At 59.2% G+C, this 27,372-nt stretch overlaps 2 protein-coding genes across 7 annotated transcripts; one reads left to right on the top strand and one right to left on the bottom strand.

Annotated features, from left to right (window-relative positions):
- Positions 1 to 323: 323 nt before the first annotated feature.
- On the top strand, positions 324 to 14,152 carry PLPPR3 (phospholipid phosphatase related 3). The gene is given in 8 exon segments (XM_082456656.1): positions 324 to 660; positions 986 to 1,106; positions 11,383 to 11,568; positions 11,646 to 11,787; positions 11,873 to 12,068; positions 12,161 to 12,225; positions 12,228 to 12,475; positions 12,760 to 14,152. Coding segments are annotated over 7 exon segments (2,280 nt in total). The 5' UTR covers positions 324 to 660; positions 986 to 1,031; the 3' UTR covers positions 14,128 to 14,152.
- A 313-nt stretch (positions 14,153 to 14,465) lies between these two features.
- On the bottom strand, positions 14,466 to 26,246 carry PTBP1 (polypyrimidine tract binding protein 1). Of its 6 annotated transcripts, none has more exons than XM_082456658.1 (15): positions 26,107 to 26,246; positions 23,796 to 23,826; positions 20,842 to 20,917; positions 20,431 to 20,648; positions 20,203 to 20,349; positions 19,955 to 20,125; positions 19,751 to 19,861; positions 19,503 to 19,677; positions 19,211 to 19,288; positions 18,381 to 18,529; positions 17,215 to 17,248; positions 16,728 to 16,820; positions 16,405 to 16,621; positions 16,061 to 16,138; positions 14,466 to 15,962 (listed from the first exon to the last, which is right to left on the bottom strand). In XM_082456658.1, exons 1-15 carry the CDS (start codon positions 26,112 to 26,114, stop codon positions 15,830 to 15,832), a joined length of 1,719 nt encoding a protein of 572 aa, XP_082312784.1. In that variant the 5' UTR covers positions 26,115 to 26,246; the 3' UTR covers positions 14,466 to 15,829. The 6 variants fall into 6 exon arrangements, with proteins under 6 accessions (XP_082312784.1, XP_082312786.1, XP_082312783.1 ...); XM_082456660.1 differs by having other exon boundaries at positions 20,431 to 20,603; XM_082456657.1 differs by lacking the exon at positions 26,107 to 26,246 and adding an exon at positions 25,456 to 25,580.
- Positions 26,247 to 27,372: the final 1,126 nt, after the last annotated feature.

Here is a 27,372-nt window from a genome sequence, read left to right as displayed (position 1 = left end):
AGCAAGCGCTGCTTAAGTGAGCCTCACGTGAATTCACCACGAGGGCCCTACCGCCGCCCGCGCATCCCGGGGCATCCAGGGCGGTGCGTCCTGGATGCTGTGGGCCCGGCGAGGGGCCGGGTTTGGACGAGCGGAGGGAGGACCCCGTCGGGGCGCAGGGGGCAGGTGGGCGGTGCGCGGTGCGGGGGCCCGGGAATGAGGGCGGCCCCCCCCCAGCTTCTTTTGTCTCCCGAAGGCCCGGGCGCCCGGGAGTTCGCCATGGAGACGCGCGCCGGGGAGGGGGGCAGAGACGCGAGAAACCCGGAGACCAGGACACTCTCCCCGGGCCCATCCGAGAGGTCCGGGAGGGGAGGAGCCCGCAAACCCTGGCCCATACCCGCCCCCGCGGGAGACCGAAACCCCGGAGACCCAGAGTCGGAGGGCGCGGGAGCAGCGGGGGCGGGGACGGCGACGGACGCGCGCGGCGCCCCCGACGCGCCGAGACAAAGAGCCCCCGCCCCTAGCGCCGCCTGTAGGCCGCCGGGCGCGGGGTCTCGGGCCGGGCGGGGCCCCTCCCTCCCCGCCTCCCCTCCGCCCCCGCGGGGGAGGGGCTGGCTTTGTGCTCGCCGCGCCGCAGCCCCCGCCGCCGCCAGCTCCGCCCTCAGAGCGCCGGCGCGCCAGGTGAGGGGCCTGCGGGCTGAGCGAGGACCCCACCGTTCCTCCGGTCCCGAAGGCCCCCGCCCTGACGCGCGGGACGGACCCCGGCCCGGAGGCCCCTCGGTCAGGCCGTCCCCGCCCTCTCTGCCGAGCCCCCTCCCGGCCCCCCATCCGGATTGGCAGCCGGAGCGTCGGGCAGGGCCGCAGTGCGCGGGGGGAGGCCGCGGGCTCCCCTCTCCCCGGCCTCAGTTTCCCTGGGCGGTTCCTGTGCATCCTGGCCCGCCCTTCCTCCGCGGGCGCCGGGCACCGCGTTTCCCCAGGGCTCAGTCTGCGCCCCTCCCTCCTCTAGCGCGGCTTTGTCCCCTCCCACCACGGCCTGTGGCGCCCCCGGCACCATGATCTCGACCAAGGAGAAGAATAAAAGCCCGAAGGACAGCATGACGCTTCTGCCCTGCTTCTACTTCGTAGAGGTGAGTGGGGGGGGTGGTCGCGCTGGTGGGGGCGGGGCAGAGGCATCAGTTCCGTCGGCCCTCGGGGACCCCCACGCCGAGGGACGGGCACAGGTCGCGTCAGCCTCGGGTCCAGGCACAGCTAGGGTGCCTGGGGGTGGGGGTGGGTCAGAACACTTGGGCTCTGCAGGATGAGTAGGAGTTGCAGAGACGCAGAAGGATGTTCTGCAGGAGCTGGGCAAATGCTGGGAGGCGGGACCTTCAGTCTGGGGTACGGGTCAGCAGCTCAGATGAAGGGGCTGGAGCAAGGTGCTGGGGGCCATGGGTGGGGGGGGGGCGCGGGGTATGGATGCGGTGTCTTCCTCCAGCGTGAGGGCCGGAGGTCTGAAGGTCTGAATTGAAATCCCTCCTCTGCTAATGGTGGAGGCTCCTGCACTTCGCCAAGCTCTGATAGGACAGGCTGGGCACATAGTGAAGGCCTCGTGAGTGTTTAAGAAGTAAAAGATGGTAAATGCAGCCACCGGGCACATACTAAGCGCTAATGAGTGCAGACAACGTGTAGCCACACTTAGATGGTTAGCACCTGGGTTACCCACAGTGCACCCTGCTTGCCGTGCTGGGAAGCCCAGCTCCAGCGAGGGGCCCAGATAAGGTGTGGGTGGAGAGGGGGAGCCACCAGACCTGAGCAAACAGCATCCCCCGCCACCCTGTGCAGGGTCACCCAGGCTGGTGGGTACCTCCCCAACGGGCAGGAAATCTGATGATTCTTCAGATTTGCATTTGAATCCTCATTACAGTAGGTTGTACCTTCTCAGTGTTCTCCAGGCCTCACGGAGGCAGCACTCCCCGCCTCCCCAGGCGCCTTCCCCCCTCCACTTCCCACTACTCTCCCCTGTGTCCCCTCCCAGAAAACCTTTCACACCCATTTAAGTCCACCACATATGCAGCCTCCCCCCACCACCTTTGCAAGCACAAGTTCCTGCCCTTGGCTTTTTTCTAGCGGAGATCGTTGCTTACCATCGTCCCAGGAAATGGTACCCCATCCTTTTTCACTGCCACGTAGTACTCCAGCGCTGGGCCCCAGCCCCAGGGAGTTGGGCACTCGGGTGCTTCCTAGCCTTTGTGTCTCACAGACATTCCTAGAAGGAGACTCTTTAAGCCCTTTGGCCTGTGTCACCCCGCACAAGTGTGCAGAGCTTATCTGCAGGGTACCTCCCTGGGGAGCAGGGTGTGGTCACTCGGGAAAGACCCCAAAGTCCTCCCACGGAGGCCCCCACGTGCGTGCCTGTTTTCCCGCAGTTGCGTCTGCCCCGAGCGTTAGCGGCGTCTGGATTTTGACCCACCCAGGGGGCACAAAACCATATCCCAGACCCGGTCTGCATTTCCTTTACGGCCAGTGTTCCATTCATTTTTTTTTTCTTTTTTTTTAAACGCACACGCCCCCAAAGCCAGCAGGTTGGCTCGACATCGTGGGTGTGTGTGAGTGATCTTCCTTTGGTGCGGAGATATGCACTGAGGGGTTCCTGGTTTTCAGCCGAGGGTCTCAGGAAGCGGTGAGAGGCCGGTGGTGGGATTCCGGAGGCACTTACAGACCCTCAGGTGGTGGCAGGCTCCGACGGGGGACCTCCAATCTGCCACCAGGGGCCGCCGGTTCTCCCTCCAGTCTGGTCCGGCGGGCAGATGCAGGCAGAGGCTGGAGGAGAAGCAGGGGAGCCGGCCAGGCGTTATAGCCAAGACCGCCTGGGGCTTGGAAAGTCGTGGGGGGTCTTCAGCACGACCCTGTCGCGGAAAGATTTGGTGATTTTAAGGCGCTTCCCAGTCCCCACCTAAACCCTCTTTGTGGCCTGACGCTGTCTGCCCGCCGAGCCAGATGACACTGACCGTGTAATCACGGAGGCAGCCGCTAACTGCTGCTAATACCGCTACAGGCTCCACGTGCGTCAGACTCTAAGCGCTTTCAGTGTATTTGCTTATCCAGTCCTGCATTGAAGCCCTGGGTGGTGGCCACTTTATTGGTCCTGTTTTCAGCTGGGGAAACTGAGGCACCGGGAAGAGGTGGAGCCAGGATGCAAGCCCAGGCAGGTGGCTTCATTTAACTGCCTTGGGCCTCATGCCTGCATGCAGCAGGCACTCAATAAACGCTCCTTGCACACCAGCCCAGCTCCTGCAATCCCACCTTTGGCACTTCCCCTCTGGGAGCCCCCGGCCAGGGCTGCAGGGAGGGCCGAGACCCCTCTCAAGGCGCCGTACAAATCGAGTGGAGGTGGGGGCTTCCCAAGGCAGCTGGGCGCCGTTAGGGGCCCGCCTACTCTCTGGTCCCCAGATGTTCCAGCCCCACCTGGGCCTGGTGGGGGTTTGAGTTTGAGATCCTTGGACCAGAAGGGGAAGCAGAGGACACCGGGAGGTTCTGCTTGCATAAGAAGGTTCCACTGGAATCTGCTCAATAGCTTTGCAGCACGAGTGGGTGAGTGAGTGAGGTGTAGATCCTGCCCCCTGCCCTCCTCGGGCGCCATGTCTGCGACTTGGTCAAACGCAGCTCAGTTTTCCTGAACCTCAGCCTCCTGCCCGTTCATCACGGCTGCTGTGAGCAGGAGGAGCGTCATGTGTGCTGTGTGCCTATCACCTGAGGACACATGATCAGGGTGTGCAGAAGGACAGTTGCACAAATGAGTGATTCAAAGAATTCGTTCATTTATTCAGCACCTGCCATGGACCAGATGCCCATCTTCTCAGGGCTGAGTGTGAAGTTGGCACATAGAGGTACAGGGTGCAGAGGAAATAAAGCAGCGCAAGGGATGGAGAGACTGGTGCCAGGAAGGGGGTCTCCGAGCAGGGCCAGACACCCCAGAGGAGTGTCTAAGTGCATCCTTCTATCCCTGAGAGGAAAGGCCCAGAGGCAGGAACCTGTCTGTTGTTTCTAGGTTGTTCAAGACAGCACGGGTAGCTGGAGGAGAGAGATGAATGAAGTGGTGAGTGGGTGGATGGATGGACTGATGGATGGGTGGGTGGAATGATGGGTGGATGGATGGATGGATGGATGGAAGAAGGCAAGCATGAGTGGGTGGATGAATGGATGGTGGATTGGTAAATGGATGATGGAAGATGATGTATGGAGGATGGATGGAGGATGGGTGCTCGGATGGATGGATGGAAGGAAGGGAGGATGGATGGATGGATGATAGTTGGATGGGGGAAATGGGTGGGTTGATGGATGGATGGGTGGGTGGAAGAAAGGAAGGAAGGAAGTATAGGTGGATGGATGGATGATGGGTGGGTAGATAGATGGATGGGTGGGTGGGTGGGTGCACTGATGGATGGATGGATGAATGGATGATTGATGGATGAGTGGAAGGGTGGGTGGGTTGATGGATGGATGGGTAAGTGAAGCAAGTATGAGTGGACGGATGATGGCAGATGATGGATGGATGATGGATGGGAGGATGGATAGGTGGATGGCTAGATGAATGGAAGGAAGGGTGGGTGGATGAACAGATGGATGGGTGGATATTGGATGAATGGATGCTTGATGGATGAGTGGATGGGTGGGTTAATGGATGGATGAGTAAGTGGATGGATGGATGGTGGATTTATGGATGGATGATGGCTGGCTGGCTGGCTGGGTGGTTGGCTGGATGGGAAATGAATAAATGGATAGAAGCATATTGGAAGTTGATGGACAGAGGGATGGGTGTTTGAATGAATGGATGATTGATGGATGAGTGGATGGTTGGGTTGATAGATGGGTAAGTGGATGGATAGTTGATTTATGGATGGATGGATGGGTGGGTGGATGGAAGGAAGGCTGGGTGGATGGATGAGTGGTTGGGTGGAAAGATGAATGGATGCATGGGTGGGTGAGTGGATAGAAGGAAGGAAGGAAGGAAGCACGAATGGGTGGATAGATGGATGATGGAAGATGATGGATGGATAGAGGTGGACTGATGGATGGATGATGGAAATTAATGGAGGGTTGGATGATGGAAGGGTGGATGGATGAACAGATGGGTGGGTGGGCGAGTGGTCAGATGGATGTAAAATGAATAAATGGTTAGATGTTGGAAGTTGATGGATGGAAGGATGGCTATTTGGATGCATGGATGATTGATGGATGAGTGGATGAATAGGTGATGGATGGATGGTGGATTTATGGATGGATGATGGTTGGGAGGAAGGATGGATGAGTGGATGCATGAATGGTGGATTGATGGATGGATAGGTGGGTGGAAGAAAGGAAGGGGGAAAAGAAGGAAGTGTAGATGGATGGATGGATGAATAAGTGGATGGATGGTTGGATGAATAGGTGATGGATGGATGGATGGGTCGATGGGTGTGTGGGTGGATGGATTAATGGATGAAAGGAAGGAAGGATAGGTGAATAGATGGATGGATGGATGTTGATTGATGGATGGGTGGGTTGATGGATGGATGATGGAAGATGATGGATCAATGGGTGATAGATGGATGGGAGAATGGATGGGTGGGTGGGTGGATGGATGGATGATGGGAGGATGGGTGGATGGGTGGACAGATGGGTGGTTGGTTGGATGGATGGAAAAAGAATAAATGGATAGATGGATATTGAAATTGATGATGGATGGGTGGGCTGATGAATGGATGATTGATCGATGAGTGGATGGCTGGATAGACGGACGAGTAAGTGGATGGATAGTGGACTTATGGATGGATAATGGATGAGTGGGTTGATGAATGGATGATGGATGGATGAGAGGATGGGTGGGCTGATGAATGGATGGATGAATGGGTAGGTTGATAGATGGATGCACAGATAGATGAGTGGATGGGTGGGTGGGTGGGTTGATGGATGGATGGGTGAGTAAGTGAATGGATTTATGGGTAGATAGATGGAAGGAAGCAAGCAAGCAGGAGTGGATGGATGAATGGATGGTGGATTGATGGATGGATGATGGAAAATGATGGATGGATGGGTGAATTATGAAATGGAAGGAAGGAAGGAAAGGTGGATGGATGGTGGATTGATGGATGGATGATGGAAGATGATGGATAGATGACAGGTGGGTGGGTAGATGGATGGACAGAAGGACGGAAGCAAGCAAACAAGGGTTCATGGATGGGTGGGTGAAAGAAAGGAAGAAGGGAAGGGAGGAAGGAAGTGTAGGTGGATGGATGGTTGGGTAGGTGGGTGGATGGATGGATAGATGGGTGGGTGGGCAGATGGATGGATAGAAGGAAGGATGGATGAGTTGATGGTAGTTTGATGGATGGATAATGGAAGATGATAGTTGGATGGTTGATATATGAATGGGTGAGTGGATGGGTGGGTGTATTGATGGATGGGTAAGTGGATGGGTGGGTGGGTGAGTGGAAGTAGGAAGTGTGGGTGGATGGATGGATAGTTGGGTGGGTGGGCAGATGGATGGATAGAAGGAAGGATGGATGAGTTGATGGTAGTTTGATGGATGGATAATGGAAGATGATAGTTGGATGGTTGATATATGAATGGGTGAGTGGATGGGTGGGTGTATTGATGGATGGGTAAGTGGATGGGTGGGTGGGTGAGTGGAAGTAGGAAGTGTGGATGGATGGATGGATGATGGATGGTTGGGTGAGTGGATGGAGGTGGATTGATAGCTGATGGAAGATGATGGAAGGATGGATGATGAGTGGATGGATGATGGATGGATGAATGGGTGGGTGAGTGATGGACAGATGGGTGGGTGGGTGGGTCGATGAATGGGTGGGTGAATCTGTGGATGGGTTGATGGATGGATGAAGGGGAAAAAGGAAGCAAGCATAGGTGGATGGTTGGATGTTGGATAGAAAATTGGGTAGATGGATGGATGGGTGGGTGGGTAGATTGTGGATTCATGTATGGATGATGGAAGATGATGGATTGATGGATGACAGATGAATGGTTGGGTAATGAGTGAAAGGAAGGAAAGAAGGAGTGAAGGAAGGAGGTGTAGGTGGATGGATGTATCTATGGATGGGTGGGTGGTAGGATGGAATGATGGATGGAAGGAAGGAAGGATGAGTGGGTGGATGGATGGATGGAAGGAAGGAAGCATAAGTAGGTGAATGAATGGACAGTGGATTGATGAATGAATGATGGAAGATGATTGATGGATGGATGGATGGAAGGAAGGATGAGTGGATGGATGGATGGTGGTTTGATGTATGGATGATGATGGAAGATGATGGACAGATGATAGATGCGTGGGTAGATAGATGGAAGGAAGCAAGCAAGCAAGCATGGGTGGAAAGATTGGTGGGTGGAAGAAAGGAAGAAGGGAAGGGTGGAAGGAAGTGTAGGTGGGTGGACAGATGATGGATGGGTAGGTGGAGGGAAGGATAGGTAGATGGGTGGGTGGGTGGATGCATAGGTGGATGGGTGGGTTGGAGGAAGAATGAGTAGATAGATGGATGGTGGATTGATGGGTGGATGATGGGAGAGGACGGATGAATGACAAATGAATAGATGGATGAACAGGTGGATGGATGGGTAGTGTATGGATGGATGGAAGGAAGGAATCAGGCAGCATGAATGGGTGGGTGAATGGATGTAGGATTGATGCATGATGGATGGGAGGATGGATGCGTGGATGGATGGATAAATGGATGGGTGGGCTGATGGAGGGATGGGTGGATGGTTTGATGGGTGTGTGGGTGGGTGGATGGATGGGTGTGTGGGTGGGTGGATTGATGGCAGGCTGGATGTATGATGGATGGATGGAAGGAAGGGAGGATGGGTGGATGGATGGTCAGATGGGTAGGAGGGTGGTCTGATGGAAAATGAATAACTGGATAGATGGATGTTGGAAGTTGATGGACAGGATAGGTGTTTGGATGAATGGATGATTGATGAATGAGTGGGATGGTGGATGGATGGAAGGAAGGATGAGTGGATGGATGGTGGATTGATGGATGGATGATGGAAGATGATGGATGGATGGGTGAGTGGATGGGTGGGTGGAAGGGTGGGTGGGTGTGTGGTTGGATGGGTGGATGGAATATGGATGAGTAAGTGGGTGGATGGATGATTGATGGGAGGAAAGATGGGTGGTCAGATGTATAATGAATAAATGGATGGATAGATGTTGGAAGTTGATGGACAGAGGGATGGGTGTTTGGATGAAAGGATGATTGTTGAATGGGTAGATAGGTGGTGGTTGGATGGATGAGTGGGAGGGTGGGCTGATGGATGAATGGGTGAGTAAGTGGATGGATATACGGATAGATGGATGGGTCGATGGAAGGAAGGAAGCAAGCATGAGTAGATGGATGAATGGATGGTGGATTGATGGATGGATGTGCATGGATGGATGGATGGATGGATGGATGGATGGATGGGAGAAAGGAAGGACAAGTGGATGGATGGATGGTGGATTGATAGATATTGGAAGATGATGGGTGAATGGAGGGATGATGGGTGGGTGGGTTGCTGAATGGATGGATAGGTGGGTGGAAGAAAGGAAGGAAGGAAGTGTAGATGGATGGATGATGGATGGGTAGATGGATGGACGATGGATGGGAGGCTGAATGGGTGGGTGGATGGGTGTTCAGATAGATGGATAATGAATAAATGAATGGATAGATGTTGGAAGCTGATGGATAGGTGTTTGTGGATGAATGGATGATGGGTGGATGAATGGATGGATGGGTGGACGGGTTGATGGGTGTGTGGGTGGGTAGATTGATGGATGCAAGGAAGGATGAAGGGATGGATGGGCGGATCAAAGGAAGGAAGCATGAGTGGATGGATAGATGGATAGAGGTGGATGGATGATGGATGGGTGGGTGGGTGGGTGGATTGATGGATGGATGAGTGGGTTGATGGATAGATGGTTGGGTGGACTGGTGGGTAGATGTATGGATGCGTGAGTAAATGGATGGATAGACGGATGGAAGGAAGGAAGGAAGCATAAGTGGATGAATGGATGGTTGATTGATGAATTGATGTTGGAAGATGATGGATGGATGGAAGGAAGAATGAGTGGGTGTATGGATGGTGGATTGATGTATGGATGATGGAAGATGATGGATGGATGGGTGAGTAGGTGGATGGATGTATGAATAAATGGATGGAAGGAAGAAAGGAAGCAAGCAAGCATGAATGGTAGATGTATGGACGGTAAATTGATGGATGGATGGCTAGATGGAAGGATGAGTGGATGGATGGATGGATGGTGGATTTAGGTTAGGAATAGGTGATGGAAGATGATGAATGGATGGATGGGTGGATGCTGGATGTATGGATGATGGGTGGATGGATGAATGGAAGGAAGGATGAGTTGATGGATGGTTGGTGGATTGATGGAAGATGATGGGTGGTTGATGGATGGGTGGGTTGGTTGATGGATGTGTGAATAGATGGATGAAAGGAAGGAGGAAAGCAAGCAAACAAGCATGAGTAGATGGATGAGTGGATGGTGGATTGATGGATGGATGAATTGGTTAATGGATAGATGGAAGAAGGAAGGATAAGTAGATGGATGGTGAATTCCTGGCTACATGATGGATGGATGGGTGAATGATGGATGGGAGGGATGGATGGATGAATGATGGATGGGGGTGAAGGATGGATGGGTATGTGGGTTGAATGGATGGGTAAGTGGATGGATGGGGTGGGTGGGTTGGTAAGTGGAGGGTAGTAAGTGTGGGTGGATGGATGGATGATGCATGGATGGGTGGGTGGATGGATGGAAGGAAACATGAATGGATGGATGAATGGAGGTGGATTGATGGATGGATGATGGAAGATAATTGAAGAATGGATGATGAATGGATGGATAATGGATGGATGAATGGGTGGATGGATTATGGATGGATAGATGGGTGGGTGGATGGGTGGTGAGTGAAGCAAGCATGAATGGATGGATGAATGGATGGTGGATTGATGGATGGATAATTGAAGATGATGGATTGATGGATGGGAGGATTGGTGGATGGATGGAAGGATGGGTGGGTAGGTGGGTGGGTGGCCAGATGGATTGAAACTGAATAAATGGATAGATGGATGTTGGAAGTTGATGGATGGAGGGATGGGTGTTTGGATGAATGGATGATTGATGGATGAGTGGATGGGTGGGTTGATGAGTGGATGGGTGGGTTGATGGATGGATGGATGGATGGGAGGATGGATTGGTGGGTGGGTAGGATGGCTGGCTGGAAGGAAGGAAGGGTGGAAGGGTGGATCAATGTGTGGGTGGATGGGTGTGTGGTTGGGTGGAAGCATGAGTGGATGATGGATGAATGGGGGTGTGGATGATGGATAGATGGTTGGGTGGTTGGGTTGATGGATGGATGCCTGATGGGTAGGTGTGATGATGGATGGGTGAAAGGAAAAAAGGAAGCAAGCATGGGTTGATGGATGGATGATGAATAGATGGGTGGATGGATGGGTGGGTGGATGGACAGAAGGAAGCATGGGTGGATGGTTGGATGATGGATAGATGAGTGGGTGGATGGATAGATGGGTGGTTGGATTGATGGTGGATTGATGGATGGATGATGGATGGATGGGTGGGTAGGTGAGTGGAAGGGAAGAAGGAGGGAAGGATGGAAATGTAGGTGGATGGACATACCTATGGATGGATGGGTGGGTGGGTGGGTGGATGGATGAATGGAAGGAAGGAAGGAAGCATGAGTGGGTGAGTGGATGGATGGGTGGGTGGGTGGGTGGTCAGATGGATGGATAATAAATAAATGGATGAATGGATGTTGGAAGTTGGATGGATGGATGGGTGTTTGGATAAATGAATGATGGATGGATGAGGGGATGGATGGGCTGATGAATGGATGGATAAGTAGATGGAAGGAAGGAAGCATAAGTGGATGAATGGAGGTGGATTGATGGATGGATGATGGAAGATGATTGATGGATGGATGGATGGGTGGGTAGGGTTGATGGTCGGATGATGGACTGAGGGATGAATAAGATGGGTGGGTGGATGGGTGTGTGGGTTGATTGATGGATGGATGGATAAGTGGATGGATGGATAGATGGAAGGAAGGAAGGAAGCACGCGTGAACAGATGGATGACGGATGGATGGATGGATGGAAGGAATGTTGACGGATGGGGTGATTAGCGGATTGATGAGTGAGTTATGGGTGCAGGAATGGCTCTGTTGGATGGACGGATCTGCGGATGTTACACAGATGGGTGGTGGGTCACTGGATTGCTGAATGAGCTGATCCGTGGGTGAACGGCAGCACGGACATATGGATGGCTGGATGAATCAGCGAAGGGACTGAATTCATGGGCGGATGACTCCGTCAACAAGCGTGGCGTGACCCTGGCCAGTCCCGTTTCTGCAGCTGCCCATAGTGGCGTCCTCCGTCGTGTCGCTGTACTTTCTGGAGCTGACCGACCTCTTCAAGCCGGCCAAGGTGGGCTTCCAGTGCTACGACCGCACGCTCTCCATGCCCTACGTGGAGACCAGCGAGGAGCTCATCCCGCTGCTCATGCTCCTCAGCTTGGCCTTCGCTGCGCCCGCGGCCTCGGTGAGTCCTGGTGCGGGGCGGGGCCGGCTGTGGGCCCCGCGGCCGCGAGCCCGACTGAGCGCCTCCCTGTCTGGCAGATCATGGTGGGCGAGGGCCTGCTGTACTGCTTGCAGTCCCGGCTGTGGGGCCGCAGCGGGGGCCTGGGCGGGCCCGAGGGCAGCATCCACGCCGGCGGCTGCAACTTCAACTCCTTCCTTCGGCGGACGGTGCGCTTTGTAGGTGAGTCCCCCACGGCGTCTGCACGCCGAGGGTGGCGGGTCTGGCCCCAGCTCCCGCGCCCGGCCCTCACCCTCCCACCCCGCAGGCGTCCACGTGTTCGGCCTGTGTGCCACAGCCCTGGTGACCGACGTCATCCAGCTGGCCACGGGCTACCACGCACCCTTCTTCCTGACGGTCTGCAAACCCAACTACACCCTGCTGGGCACGTCGTGTGAGGCCAACCCCTACATCACGCAGGACATCTGCTCCGGCCGCGACACCCACGCCATCCTGTCTGCACGGTGAGCGTGTCCAGTCCCCGTCCCATGGAGCATGCAGGGAAACTGAGGCAGGGGCCCGGAGCTGGCGGGGCTCACCCGGGTGCCTCTTGCAGGAAGACCTTCCCATCCCAGCACGCCACTCTGTCCGCCTTCGCTGCTGTCTACGTGTCGGTGAGTCCCGGCCGGCCCAGCCCCATGCCCTGGACACCCCACCGGGACCGGCTGCCCTGACCGCCCGGCCTGCCCCGCTGCAGATGTACTTCAACTCGGTCATCTCGGACGCCACCAAGCTGCTGAAGCCCATTCTGGTGTTCTCCTTTGCCATCGCGGCGGGCGTCTGTGGCCTCACCCAGATCACGCAGTACCGCAGCCACCACGTGGACGTCTACGCCGGCTTCCTCATTGGTGCTGGCATTGCTGCCTACCTGGTGAGGGGCTGAGGGGAGAGGCCCGGGTGCCAGGGGGAGGTCTGAGGGGGGAGGCCAGCCCCACCCTGGGGGCCTCTGCTGAGTTTTGTCCCATGGTAGCTAGAGGCAGAATCTCATGGGCCCAGACCTGCCAAATGTGCAGAGTGAGCGACCTGAGGCCAGAATTTGTCCCATTGGGAGAAAGGCGGACTTCCCCTCTCGGACCCCCATGGCAAGTCTGTGGCTTGGTGGGGACCCTGGTCTCTGGCTGCCAGCCCCACGCCCAGCCCGTGTCTCATCCGTAGGCCTGCCACGCTGTGGGCAACTTCCAGGCCCCGCCGGCAGAGAGACCAGCGGCCCCGGCGCCTGCCAAAGATGCGCTGCGGGCGCTGACCCAGCGGGGCCACGACTCGGTGTACCAGCAGAATAAGTCCGTGAGCACCGACGAGCTGGGCCCCCCCGGGCGGCTGGAGGGTGTGCCCCGGCCTGTGGCCCGCGACAAGACCTCACTGGGCAGCCTGAAGCGGGCCAGCGTGGACGTGGACCTGCTGGCCCCACGCAGCCCCATGGGCAAGGAGAACATGGTGACCTTCAGCCACACGCTGCCCCGCGTCAGCACGCCCTCGCTGGATGACCCCGCCCGCCGCCACATGACCATCCACGTGCCCCTCGATGCCTCGCGATCCAAGCAGCTCATCAGCGAGTGGAAGCAGAAGTCTCTGGAGGGCCGCGGCCTGGGGCTGCCGGACGAGGCCAGCTCTGCGCACCTGCGGGCGCCAGCGGAGCCCATGGCCGAGGAGGAAGAGGAGGAGGACGAGGAGGAGGAGGAGGAGGACGAAGAGGAGGAGGAGGGGGAGGAAGGGTGTCCAGCCCCGCCTTCACTGTACCCCACAGTCCAGGCGCGGCCGGGGCTTGGGCCACGGGTCATCCTCCCACCGCGGGCTGGCCCACAGCCGCTGGTGCACATCCCCGAGGAGGGGGTCCAGGCGGCGGCAGGCCTGTCCCCCAAGAGCAGCGCGGCCGTGCGGGCCAAGTGGCTCATGATGGCAGAGAAGAGCGGCGCCGTGGTGGCCGCGGCCTCCACGCAGCCCCGCGTGGCCAACCCGCCGCGGCTGCTGCAGGTCATCGCCATGTCCAAGGCCCCAGGCGGGCCGGGCCCCAAGGCGGCTGAGACAGCCTCATCCTCCAGCGCCAGCTCCGACTCGTCCCAGTACAGGTCGCCGTCAGACCGTGACTCAGCCAGCATCGTCACCATTGACGCGCATGCGCCCCACCACCCCGTGGTCCACCTGTCTGCGGGTAACGGGCCCTGGGAGTGGAAGGCGGCGGGCGGCGGGGCCAAGGGGGCCGAGGGGGAGGGCGGCTACGAGCTGGGGGACCTGGCTCGCGGCTTCCGTGGGGGAACGAAGCCCCGGGCTGTGTCCCCAGGCTCCTCTGTTAGTGACGTGGACCAGGAGGAGCCGCGGTTCGGGGCCGTGGCCACCGTCAACCTGGCCACAGGCGAGGGGCTGCCCCCACTGGGTGCGGCCGACGGGGCCCTGGGGCCGGCCAGCCGGGAGTCAACGCTGCGGCGCAAAGCGGGCGGCCTGGTGCTGGGCGAGCGGGAGGCTGCGGAGGCGGAGGCGGAGAGCTACTACCGCAAGATGCAGGCAGCCCGCAGGTTCAAGGACTGAGGGCGGGGGCGGGGCCACGCGGCGGGGGGGCGGGGGGGGGGTCTGGCTGAACGCAGACGTGGGGCCCCATCAGACAATAAAAGGCGATCGTGGAGCGGGGTGCGGCTTTTTGGAGTGAGTCATTTCGGTCACAGGACCCAGCAGGCAGACCCGGCCTCCGGGGACCATGCGTGCGCGCCTGAGAGTGGGGGGTCTGTCTGGTGGAATGCCGATGTGGGGCCCCATCTCCAGGCCCCCTGAAACCCCCAAGCCAGAAGTGAGGGGAACAACACGGCTGAGTTTACACAGAGGAGGAAACAGCAGTGAAATGAACAGGCCCAATAAAGAGGGAAATCAAGTGCAGGATACAGAGAATTTATTCAGAGTCCAGTACAGACTGGCCAGACCACCTCCTACATGTGGACAGGAAAAAAGAGCCTACAGAAAAGGTAGGAGTTGTTATAAAATTGCTTTAATTCAGTTCTCTCCGCATTACAAGCCGGCAGCGGGCAGTGGCCTGCCATGCTCCTTACAATACTGAGCCTGTAATTGCTGTTATCAAAATATACATCTGTGTCACCATAAAAAAACCGCAATTGCTGCCCCTCACGTCTTACAACAGGTATAAAAAATTATAAATATTTACACCCTTGTTCCACCCCGACATGGAAACTTGAGGCCCAGGCCCTAAGGAGGGCCGGCCAGCACAGGGCCTGCGCGGGGAGCCCCTTGGACCCGTGAGTGCAGGACAAGGCGGTGAAGACCGGAAGGTAGGGCTGCTGTCCCACCTCCTGGAGTCCCAGCATTAGAGGCAGACAAAAAACAGAAACAAAACTTTGGTCCAAAATTTGCAGGAAAAAAGAAACCCTGAAAGTTTAAGAGCACTTGTCCTCCGGGACAGAGGACAGCTGTTGAGTAAGGCATCGGCAGGTCGCAGACGCGCCGGCCCCATTGTGTCTGCCCTGGAAACTAGATCCTGCCCTGCGACTCAATGACAAGGAATAAAATAAAAGTACAGTATACAAAGTCATACCACGAGGAGAAAATTTAGGTTACACTCATACCATTTTTATCATCTTGCTATATAAAAAGTTACTTAAAACTATTTTTTGCATATAAATGAAAAAGATTAGAATATTTGGTCAACTGGAAATATTGCTAGGCACAGGTGTCTGCAGCTGCATCGAAGCATAATACAGAGATTACGGTGGAAACAAAGCTGAAGAAGCGACGGGGAGGGGCCCTGGGGCTGGGGGGCAAATCATACACATGATACAAGGATTGGGGGGCGGCCACACCCAGCCACCCATGGTCTACCACCGCGGCAGGCACACGATCCCATGGGAGGCTGACCCCCCAGGCCCCCAAACCCCTACACGTCTGCTACCCCAAGAAGGCCCTGCCAGAGCAGCGGGTTTAAGGCACAGGGAAGCCAAGTGGAGGTTTGGGAGCGCCCGCCACGCAGATTGCAGAAGGCACGGGCGAGGGGCCGGGCTGGGCCTCCACGGTCACCAAGAGCCTGAGGTTGGCACCCCACCTCCCCCAGGTGAGCAAGTGAATTCGATTTAATTTCTTTTAAAAACAGGTAAACTGATTTCTCTTTAAAAAAATAAAATCTCTGGTCTTTTTTTAAGGTCACTTCAGCTGCTTTTTAAAGTGGCTTTTTTTCTGGAATGATGGAAGTTGTCGCCGGGTGCCCGGCAGGCTGGTCCTTGGTGGCGGCCTAGATGGTGGACTTGGAGAAGGACACCCGCAGGTGGTGGTTCTCACCCAGGTCGTGGTTGTGCAGGTCGATGAGCGCCTGGATGGCCTCCTCCACGGAGCCCATCTGGATCAGCGCCATTTTGCGGTCCTTCCTGCAGGGAAAACGGGAGGGACACAAGGAGCCGTGAAGGGCCGGGTGGGGCAGGGCAGGCCCAGGGGCAGCGGGGCGAGGGGGTGGGGCCGGGCTCACTGGAAGAACTTGAACCCTTTCACGATCCCGCCGTTGCTGGAGAAGAGAATCTTGAGGTCGTCCTCGGAGATGGAGGGCCTGCAGGGGGAGAGGAGGACCTGAGCCAGTCTGTGGAATGTCAAGGCCATTCCCTCAATACAGCAGCTGAGTGTCCAGGGAAGGGTGGGGTCTCCAGGAGCTTTTTAGAGGCCCCAGAAATAGGTTATCAGAAAATGACCGTGAGCATCTGAAAGGTGCGCTGGAAGCAGAGAACTCACTCCCCTGGGCCTCCAGCAAGGCCTCCCTAGGGCCTGTGGAAGCCCCTGGAGATGGGAGCGTCACAGGAGACCTTTACAGGCACTCACGGGATATTGGAGAGGTGCAGGGTGGCCGAGGGTGGGAAGATGTTCTGGAAGTTCTTGGAGCCGGGCTTCTTGAAGCGGTGCAGGGGCGAGTTGCCGTAGTCCTTGGTCAGGCCCTGGTCCTCCTGGCCCTCACGGGGCAGCTGCACGTTCTGGTGCTTGGAAAGTGTGATGCGCACCGGCTTCCCATGCAGCTTGTGCCCGTTGAGGTGGCTCATGGCTGGGGGGAAGACACGACAACACAGGACCCATGTGACCCAAGGCCCCTGGGCACCAGCCCCGCAGCCCCTGCAGCCCCCGCGGCCCAGCGGCCCCGCAGCCCTTACCCAGCTGGGCCTGGCTCCCGTCGGCCATCTGCACCAGGGCATTCTCCTTCTTGTTGAACAGGATCTTCACCCGCTGCACGTCGCCGTACACGCCTTCAAGGGCACAGGGACAGACTGCTGAGCCGCCCGGGCCCCGCGGCCGCCTCCCCGCCGGCCCCGCGACCCGCACTCCCGCACAGGGCTGGCTCTCCCCGCAGCTCTGCTTATTCTGCCTCTGAGAAGCTGTCTAGTCACAGGGAGTGTTACCGGGAGGGCTACCTTCAGCAAAGAAGCCCTGAAATCCAGGAAAGGCCAATTGCCAAGAACCATCCTGCGGCTGCTACCGACACATCTACTCTGCCAATAGCATGCGGGGCCGTAAACCATGCTCTGGAGTCCAAATCAGTACGCAAAGCGCAGCCCGGCCCGCACGCTCGGACATCTCAGAGCGTGACAACCACCTCAATTACACGAAAACAAGATAATAAAAGTGGGAACGATAACATACCGAAAAGAATAAAGAGGCTTTGGGGTGTGACTCTCTTTAGAGGACAGCAGAGCAAGGCAGCGAGGGACAGGGAAAGGGAGAGGTCAGGGGGCGAGTTGGAATCGTCCACCACGAGGAGGCAGCCCCGCAGGCGTGCAGGTTGATGGATGATGAAGTTGTCAGGATGTTAATATTCAAGGGCAGGTTGGTTTCCGGAGAGCAGGGTTTGAGGGGAAATTTTGTTTTTATTTATTTATGGTTTTGTTTTGTTTCAAGCAACAACAGGAAGCAGAAGTACCGTGCAGTCAGTTGGCAAAGAAATTCCGGATCAGGGCAAGAAAAAAAATTGGGAAAGGGGAAGGGGAGAAAAGAAAAAAAGTAGCAAAAACACAGGTCAGTAAATACATAAGAAAACACGCGGCGTCCCATCAGTCAAGACCACACACACTACGAGCCACGCACCGGGCGGACAGCAGGAGCGCCCCCCGCGGGGAGGAGACGGCGCCCGCCCCCACCCCTCACTCCCCCAACCAGGCCCTCCAGGAACTGTCTCCCCGGGGCCCACACCAGGGCCTCCAGTCAGGCTCGCTGGGGTGTCTGTTAGCGGAGAGCTTGGCTAGAGGAGCTGGGACAGGGCTTGAGAGGCCGCGAGTCACACGTGCTCAGACAGGCAAGAGAGCAGCTCGTTAAAATAAACAGGAACCCCGTCTCTCAAGAATCAAAATATCTCGAGCCTTTATCATTTCATCCCAGCTCCCTGAGCTGAACTTGGCCACCGAGACAAGCGCAGGCCCGGCTGCCACCTCAGGGACCATGGCTGGTGGCCTTGGCTTGCACCCCCTCCCCAGAGGCGCCCCGCAGGCCCCTGCAGACCGAGGTTGGTTGGGCTCGAAATTGCAAGACTGCTCTCGTGGACACAATACTTCAACTCTCAGCATCATGGAATTAGGAACGTACATTGAGATGTTAAGGAAAACAGGAGGACTCCAAGCGCTGCGGAAAGGACGCAGCAGTGAGTGACGTCAGTGCAGAGAGGAGGACAGCATGACACCTGCAGGCACTGGCCGGGCCAGGGGACCCGGCTCCAGGGGCCCCAGTGCCTGGGGGAGGGGCTCAGTCTGCACTAGGACCTGAGAGCAAACTCCCGACTCCTACTTCCGGAAGGACAGCCTGGAAGAGCCACGTACCTCGGGGTTGAGGTTGCTGACCAGCAGGACAGCGTTTCCTGCCCCTGCCAGGCCCGGGATGGCAATCCGGCCTGCCGCTGCCGCTGCCGCTGCCGCCGACGGGATGGCCAGAGGAGCCAGGGCCCCGTGCACATTAGGGACGGAGAGGCCTAGAGGGAAGAGGCGGTCAGATAAGCAGCGGCGCCCACCTTCTCCACTGAGACAGAAATGTGGGTCCTGCCCATCCTCATGCAAACGGAGACACGTGGGGGGGTGGGGGGGGGGAAGCGGCTGGCCCAGCAGCTCGCCTGCAGCTCCTCTACGCTTCTCGTGGCACAGACCGTGCTGGCTTAACCATCTACATGCGCCAAACAGCACAGAAAGCTCCGGCTCCTCGGATGCAGGATCGAGCCCAGCGGCCTCGGCCGTGCTGGCATGCAGGTGCCCGTCACCATGCAAATGGCACGCCGGGCAGGACAACAGGCTCAGGACTGTCACGTAGGTGGGCGCCTGGCCCCCGGGAGGGATGCTCAGGTGTGCCCGCCCAGCTCACGCCGCTCCGCTTACCAGGCCACTTAAATGCATCTACTAGGGGCACATCCCTCCAACCACTGTGCGCTGGTCCTCACTGGGCGCTTGAAGGGAACCAGACCAGAGACTGTGGGGTTAGCGGGCTCTCTGCACGGCCCTGCCCTATGACTGCCCTGTCCAAGCTCCGTGGGGAACCTGGAGGCCTGCGCCCAGGAAGGTGGGCTCCCCCCGTGACTGCGCCACGTTGGCTGCCGTGGAAGCAGAGCTACGGGAGAGGTGTGGGCATGCAGAGTCGGTGGTAGGGACGAGTGTTTGAATACCTGCGGCTTGAGGAATTGCAAAGGTGGGAGGGAAACCAGCTCCTGCATACGGAGAGGCTGACATTATACCAGGCGCACCTAGAAACAAATGAGACACTAATCATCGCACCCATGGGTGCGAGCCGGCTGCCAGTGCCCCACCCGGCGGGTTCTGGGCTGGTGCTGTGTGGGCATCCGGGAGACAGGTGCTGACCTCCCCGGGTGCGGAGCCGGGCGCCTGGGACTGAGCTACGTGTCCTGCCCCCCACCCCACCCCGCCCCGCCGCCGCTGTCCTGCCACCGGGCATCTTACCGAAGGCTGCAGCCATGGTCTGGTCCAGCGAGGGCTGACTGTCGCCGGAGGGCAGATCGGGGCGCGTGTAGTCGCGGCTCTTGTCGTTGTTGTACTTGACGTTGAGGCTGGTGAGCTTGGAGAAGTCGATGCGCAGGGTGCAGCAGGCGTTGTAGATGTTCTGGCCATCCAGCGACTGCGGGGATAGCGAGAGGGCTGTAAGTGGGGGCCTGGCGGCCGGTGGCGCAGCTGCCCCGGGGACCACTCACCAGCTTGGCGTGCTGGGCGCTCACGGGGTCGGCATACTGCAGCAGCGCCTGGAACTGATTGTTCTTGGTGAAAGTGATGATCTTCAGGACGGTGCCGAACTTGGAAAAGATCTACAGGAGGAGGGCGGCCGGGTGGGGTTGGCCTCAGCCCGGGAACTGGCCCCCACCCGCAGGCCAGCACTGCCCTGCCACACCCCGCCTCACCTGGTGAAGCACGTCCAGGGTCACCGGGTAGAAGAGGTTCTCCACGATGATCCTGAGCACCGGGCTCTGGCCGGCCATCGCCATCCCTGCGTCCACCGCCGCGGCTGAGGCGGCCAGGGCCAGGTTTCCCGACTGGACTGAGTTCACCGCCTGCAGGGCCGCCTGGGCCCGCTGTGGGGGCAGAGCCGTTAGTCCCACAGGCCCCAAGGCCACCACCCGCCACCCCCCCTGCACCCCAGTACACGCACCGCCTGGTTGGGCGAGCTGTCCGTCTTGAGCTCCTTGTGGTTGGAGAACTGGATGTAGATGGGCTGGCCACGCAGTACGGGCGTCACCGACGTATAGTAGTTCACCATGGTGTTGGCAGCCTCCTCTGTGTTCATCTCGATGAAGGCCTGGGGGCGGGGGTCGCGTGTGAGCCAGGCCCGGACCCAGGAGGCCCAGTGACCACCCCAGAGAAGGCCTAGGCCTTGTACCTGGTTCTTCCCTTTCAGCATCAGGAGATTGGTGACCTTCCCGAAGGGCAGCCCCAAGGAGATGACCTCCCCCTCAGTGACGTCACTGGGCAGCTTTCGGATGTGGATCACCCTGGAGGGCACGCCTGTGCTCCTGTTGTCCCCCTTGAATTTCTTGCTGTCGTTTCCATTTGCTGCAAAAGGATGGTGTGCGTGGCACAGAGCACTTCCCGGCTCCCCTAGAGCAAGGGATCCCTCTCCTGGCATCGGCTTCCTCCCAGCTCTGGGAGGCTGCTGGGACGGGGAGATCTCCACACCTGGCTCCCAGGGAAGTGAGGCTCAAGGTCACCAAGGCCAGGCCCAACCAACCCCAAGTGCGCTCCTCAGAGCCACAGAGAAAGTGCTCCCAGGTAGGGCCGCGGTTAGGGTTACCTGTGGAGGCCGAGTTGCTGCTCATGATAAAGGGTCCGTTAGTGACACAGGCAGAGAAGAGCTCGTCAGATCCCCGCTGGAAGAGAGGGGCTGGTTGGAACCGAGCAGTGTCTATGCTGCAGCGCCCCCCAACCCTCCCTACAGGGGCCCAGTGGTTCTGCACCCAAGACACAGCTCCTTTCCCCACCTGCGGAGCCCCTGGGGGTTTTTCTCCAGGCAGGGCCAGCGTCTTGTCCCCTACAGGGGCTCTGCGTGTCCCGTCCCCCCCCCCCACCCCGTGTCTGGGGTCTGCACGGGCTCAGGCTGGCTACCCCGAGGCTCGGCCGTCGTGCTCTCAATCACAGCAGAACCACTCAAGGCCCACGAGGACAAAGCCCCCTTGTCACACACACTGCAGCCACCCGCTCAGCCGCAGGAGTCTGTCCTACTTTCCAGTCTGAGGAAACCGGAGCCCGATGACCAGAAAGGCCACCTCTCCAGGCAGCGGGCACCTTGGTGACAAACAAGCAAGAAGCTCCCAAAGTGCCCAGCCCATTCTCTTTCCAGAAACGACTAGTTGACTCATTAATCTCAATCTAATTGAATCAACTCCCAGAACCAGGTAAGACTGAACCCAGGGTGAAGAAGCAGACAGGGAGCCCTCCTGCCGGGCGAGGACAAAACCCCACCCGAGGAGCAGGGAGCCCCCACTGGGACCAGGAGGCTACCCTCTGACAACTTCTGGACACGAAACCAGTGGCCTGAGAAGAGCTTGCCTGCCCTAGGTGCCCCACGGCCTCCCGGCAGGAACAGCAAACACCAGCCGTTCTCACGGCCAGACCCTCCAACTGCCATTTTCGCCAGCTCGTCCCTCCGCAAGGACACCTTATCTCTGCCCTTCCCTCAAACCAGCTTAACTGCCACTTACACAAACAAGCACGCCGGACACCCAGGGGCCTCCCCACCTTCCGGCGGTCTAGCCCTAGAGCTCTAGGTGCCCTAGAGCCCCTTCGGGACACTCACACCCCACCCTGACCCTCGAGACAAGCTGAAGGAAGCCAAGGAAGGTTCAAGGTCTGCCTCTCAGGACAGGAATCGGGCACATGCCAACACTGCTAGGCGCAAACAGGATGCTCTGGGCCGCCCTGGCTGCTAGGCCACCTGCTATGGGCATGAGCCTGAACCCAGACCCCACGCCAGGCGGGCACCTGCAGGGGCCTCCCCACCCCATGGCTCCCCAGGGCTTAGGGCTGAGATGGATGCGCAGAGGGCCAGCACCTGAGCCCGTGAAGAAACTGCAAAGGCTCAGACCCCTGCCTGGTCTTAGAGTCCAGAAAAGGACCCAGAACCGCAGACCGCTTACGGGCTGGAATTTGTTATAATGAAGCAAAATGTTAAAAACCCCAAGCACTCCAGGCTGACCTGACCCGTCATGCCCCAGCTCACTTTCCCCAAGTGGACCTGGGCGCTTCAAGGCTCAGAGCAGTAGACTAGCCCCAGCTGTGAACAAAGGGCCACATGAGAACCCAGGCAGAATGCCCCTGAGCCACCGAGGACGGAGTCCCCCCGCCTAAGTGGTAGGAATGTGGACTTGGAGCCCTGACCCGCACCCCCGGCACACAAAGGCCCCCCGTCCAGAGCTGGACAGGAACGGGGCACCCGGGCGGCTCCCACACACCGGCTGCACAACCTTAAAAAGAGCACCTCGCCTCCCGTCTTTGACAGGTGACAAGCAGGGCTGGGATTCCCTCAGGAATGGGGCGTCCTTGGCCCCAACCATGTTCTCACAGCAGACAGCCTGGCACGCCTACATCTGCAGGGTCTGTGGCGCAAGCCCTGCCCACTTGGCCGCCCATCTCCCCCAGGCCTCCCTCCCGGACACCGCCCCCTCCCCCAGCACGGGGGGGGGGGGCCAGGTGCACGTGGTGACCAGTGGCTCCACATGAGACAGCCCACTGGGGCACAGCCACTCTGCGGGGTAGAAGCCTGGGGGGACGTGGGCCAGTCCACGCCGCGGGGGAGCTCTTCCCAGCTGCTGCCGCAGGCCCCTGCCCTAAAGTCAACTCAGCACCGACAGCAAACGACCACCTAAGCGCGCTCGCTGCCAGAAACAGTGCCTAGAGCCCCCCTCGCTTCTTCATCGATAGCTTACGCACCAACACTCCTGATGCCTCACTTGGGGCCCAGCTTATCCTGAACCTGAGGGGGAGGACCAGGCTGCCCTCCCGGTGGGCCCCCCGGTGCACGCCCCCTACAGGCTCAGGGCCTCCGTCCTGTGCAGCTGATTCTAGCAGCCAAAACCCCCCGGGCACGGGACGGAGGAGACAGCCCCTGGAAGAGGTGCTCCGGCTGAAGTGGCCCCCAGAGAAGCAGGGGGAGGGTCCCCGTGCCAGTCACAGCACTCCGGATGAAGTCCCTCTCCCTCCTCCCGCCACCAAACAAACAGGTTTTATCTGCAGGAAGATCGGGACAGGCGGCGTGCGAAGACGAGTCCACCTGGGAAAACCGAAACCAGCCACCAGACCAGAAACCAGCTGCTGCCTGCTCCTCAGGACACCCGGCCACCTGCGGGGCTCAGGACACACGGCCCGAGGGGGGACACTCTGCCCCCGACGTCCCGTTTCTCTGAGCAAAAATTATCTGAACGAGGACAGCCTCAAGAGCAGCCTGGAACCACCCCAGAGCCCCAAGGAATTCTCTGGTCCCGCCCCCACCCAACAAGCTGCTTAAGTTGCAAACAAACTTCAACTTTACCCACACGAAACTGAAGACAGACATCCCGTCACCCCGCCATGCATCCCACCTCCAACCGCAAGCCGTTTTGAGCTCGAGGGCAGGGCAGGGGGTCCCGAAATCAGACTGCTGAGGGGCCACCCACCTCCCGCCCGAGGCAGGCTGTCCACCCCAGGAGCACCGAGCCGGGCAGCCCATGGTGGGAGCGGGCGGAAGGAGAAAGCAACGTCACAAGCGCCTACCTTTGTACCAACTGCTATGTCTGGGACGATGCTGTGGAGAGAAAAAAGGAGACGTCAGCCAGGGTGCCCGCCACATCCCGGCGCACGAGCCCCCGCTCGAGGCCTTCATCAGCTAGAAGGCTGGGGCAGGGAAGCGAGCCGTCCGCCCTTTAATCGCCACTTGAAAAGGAGCCATCATTGTCCTCCGGCTCCCTCCCGGCAGGACCCCGGCCCCGCCTCTCGACCCGTCCAAACACAAAGACACCCCCTCCACAGGCCCTGGGAGAGACATTTGATGCTGGTTAAGGTTCAGGTGCTGCTGTTTGCTTTCTAGAAACTGGGAGTGCTTGGGGGACGTTTCCAGCAGAAGGCAAGCCGATAAAAAGGCAACTCAAGGGGCCGAGAAGGGGGCAGCTCGGTGGAAAGGATCAGATAGAGCTGACACGAGTTACTCATCAATCGGGCTCCACGTGAGCGGACTTTCTCCCCCCCCCCCCCGCCCCGCAGAGCAGGCCCCGCTAGGAAAGGCGGGGCCGGGGGAGAGCACAGCTGCCCCGGACTCCTGGGTCCTGCAGCCCAAGCCCCCCGGGAAAACAGAACCCTCCGAGGGCATCTATGTAATAAACAGAAACCGGCAACAAACTAACGACTCCTGAAATATCAGTTCAGGACACAACTCAGCCAGCAACGCCCCTCACAAGGTCACCTGGCCGCCAAGGCCTGGCGGTCCCGTGACAAGAGCCTCTCATGATATCACACAACATGTCCCCCGGCCCAGCCTCGGGCCCGGCAGAGGGCACCGGGGCCGCCGCCTGCAGGATCCCCCTCGGGCTCTCAGGGAGGTGGCTCCCACCACAGCCTCGGCTCAGCCCCTGCCCCATCCTCACCCACCGCCTCTGCGGCGGAACCCCCACCTCTTCCTCGCAAAAACCTCACGGGCCAGCGACAACGATTTTTAAAAATCTTAATGAGTCAAAAAAAAACTTCCCAGAAAAACAAATAATGAAAACCACGCAGTTTCCCAACTGCTAACCCAGGCCGCCTGGCGGCTTCCTACTCCCAGGGAGGGCTTCGGACACAGGAAGTGTTTTACGTAAAATGGCCTTTCTGGGAAAGGTTTTCCGACCTTCCAAAAAGACGGCAGGCCAAACAGGAGCTGCACCCGGAGGCCAGGCCCGGCTGCCTAGATAACCACACCACCGACGAGAAACTGCAGATGCGCCCCCAAACCACATTACGGGGGACAATGGAGGAGACAAAACTCGAGAACTTGACCAGACGGCCAAGAAAACCGAGCACACGGCCCGCTGGCTCGGGAATGGGTTCTCTGGGCAAGTCCACCCCAGCCAAAGCGGAAGGCAGACCAGGAGGAGATCAAGTTCCTCTTGCTGCAGCAATTTTTCTAAAAGGTTGGCCTCAATTCAGGTTGAAACGTATCATTTCAAGCCCCAGACACCAAAGACACGTGACCCTCCGGGCACTTTTAACCGCCCGCCCCGCCTGGTCAAGCCAAGAGAGAAAGGAGAGCTGGTTCGAAGCTCCCCACCACAAAATTCCCGCAACTGCCCCTGAACGCTTCCCACGGGGTGCCAGACGGGAGAGCGCAGCTCCACCGACTTCCACCCCTTCCCGAGAACCTAGGCCCCGCCGCCGCGCGGCCCGGTCCCCCCCACCCCGACACCTCGGCACGCTGGGAGCGGGCTCGGGTCCCGAGCCGCCCCGCCCCCACCGCGCCAGGGGCGCCACCCCGGGACGCCGGGCTGGAACAAAGGGGGCGGCGGAGGGCCCGCGCCCTTCCGGGCGGGAGGGCGGCGTCTCCGGCCGCGCCCGGGCCCGCGGCGGGCGGGGCAGGCCGGGGCAGTCCGCGCGGCGGGAAAGCCCGCGCACGCGCGCCAGAGCCGCCGGGAGCGCGCGAGGCCGCGCACGCGCGCGGAGACCATACACGGCGCGCGGAGACCATACGGGGCGCCGGAAGGACCAGAAGACTCTCCAAGGGCGGCGCGTGCGCGCAAAACCCGGACGGGAAGCGAGAAGGGCCGCGCGGCCGCCGCGTGCGCACGGGACAGGCCTCGTGGGCACCGGAAACGGGCAGGGCTCGGCCCGGCCGCCCCCTCCCCCAGACCCCCGCCGCCTCGCGCCCCCAGCGGCCCCCTCCAGGGCCGCACCCGCGCCCCAGGCCGGGGGGAAGGGAGGGAACCGGGCGGCGCCCCGGGGTCCGGGGTGGAGGCGGAGCGGCGCGCCAAGACCGTCGCCCCGAGGAGGCCGGGGCGGCGACGAGAAAGAGACCGGAGCGCGAGAAGGACAGGGGATAGAGCGAATGAGTACTACTCACCCGTCCATTGCACACACAGGAGACCCGCGGGGGACGGAGTGGAGGCGCCGGAATAGCAGGAACCGACCCAACGGCTCTGAGTTATAGACTCACAAAATGGCGGAGACGCCCGAACACGTCCCCCGCGCGCTCTGCCCATTGGCTCCTGCCGCGCAGGTGGGCGGGGCGAGCGCCGCGGGACCCCGCCAGCACCTCCCAATGGATAGGAAGTCGCTCGAGGGGTGGGGCCAAAAACAGTGGCAGGCGGCCATTGGGGAAGATGGCCGTCCTTCAGGGCTCGAGGCGGAAACGACCGGTGGAGTCGGGGAAGGGGCGAAGAGGTGAGGCCACGTGATTGCACCAGAGCCAGTGAGCGAGCTGCCCTCCTGCGTGGGGCTTTGCTGGAGAAGCCATCTTAGGAGTGGGTACGTGGCGGGTCAGGCGGTGGGAAGCGTGCTTCCCCCTGGCTGTCGCCATCTTGCAAACGGGCAGAGTCCACCTCCACCTCGGGCGTGAGAGCAAAGGGAGGCGCGTCGCCATCTTGAAGTAGGGCAGGAAACCTCCAGGGCGCCACCTTGCTTGTGGGCACCTGGCCGAAGTCCATTTCGAACTCAGACGTTACGCTTAGGTTAGCACGCGGAGCAGTGGCGGCGGCCTAAAGCGTCCCAGAGGCGCCGGGGCTGTTTCCACTGCTGGCCACCAAGCCTGTGGCACGATGTGGCCACGGGTCGCCCCTGACTGTCCTTTGTTTGCCCCAGAGCAGCGAAGCCCGACCACGGTCTCCTTGCCTGATTGCAGGAATGGGAAAACTGAAGCCCGGGGGGCACGGCTGACGCCGCCCTGCCTGCCTGCAATGGGGGGAAAATGAGGCCGGGGGCGCACGGACAACCCCGTCGTGCCTGCCTGCAATGGGGGGGAACTGAGGCCCGGGGGCGCACAGAGCAGACTTCGCTGTCAAAGGACGTTCAGGACTGGACGGGCCTCCATCCCAGCAGCAGAACACCCCAAACTTATCCCGGAGAATGCTGATTCCAAAGACAGTTAAACAGGGTTGTGGGTGATAGGGGAACCCCGGGAAAGGTGCCGGAAAACAGGGCCAGCTGGGTGGGGCGAGTGGGGGTAGGGGCAGACGGAGTCAGGGAGGCCGCGGCAGTCCGGTACCCCAGGCTTTTGGAAGCATCCAGGAGATGATGGGCACCCCGGGCTTGCGCAGTTCCCAGCGTGGAGCAGACGTTCAATAAATAGAAGAAATTATCCTGAATATTGTTTGCTATACGTCTCGTGCAG

The sequence above is a fragment of the Balaenoptera physalus genome (genome assembly GCF_965194825.1).
Source record: "Balaenoptera physalus genome assembly, chromosome: 3".
In the NCBI taxonomy this organism is placed as follows: Eukaryota; Metazoa; Chordata; class Mammalia; order Artiodactyla; family Balaenopteridae; genus Balaenoptera; species Balaenoptera physalus.
The sequence above is the reverse complement of the archived record's forward strand: the minus strand, read 5'-3'. Positions and strand labels throughout refer to the sequence as shown.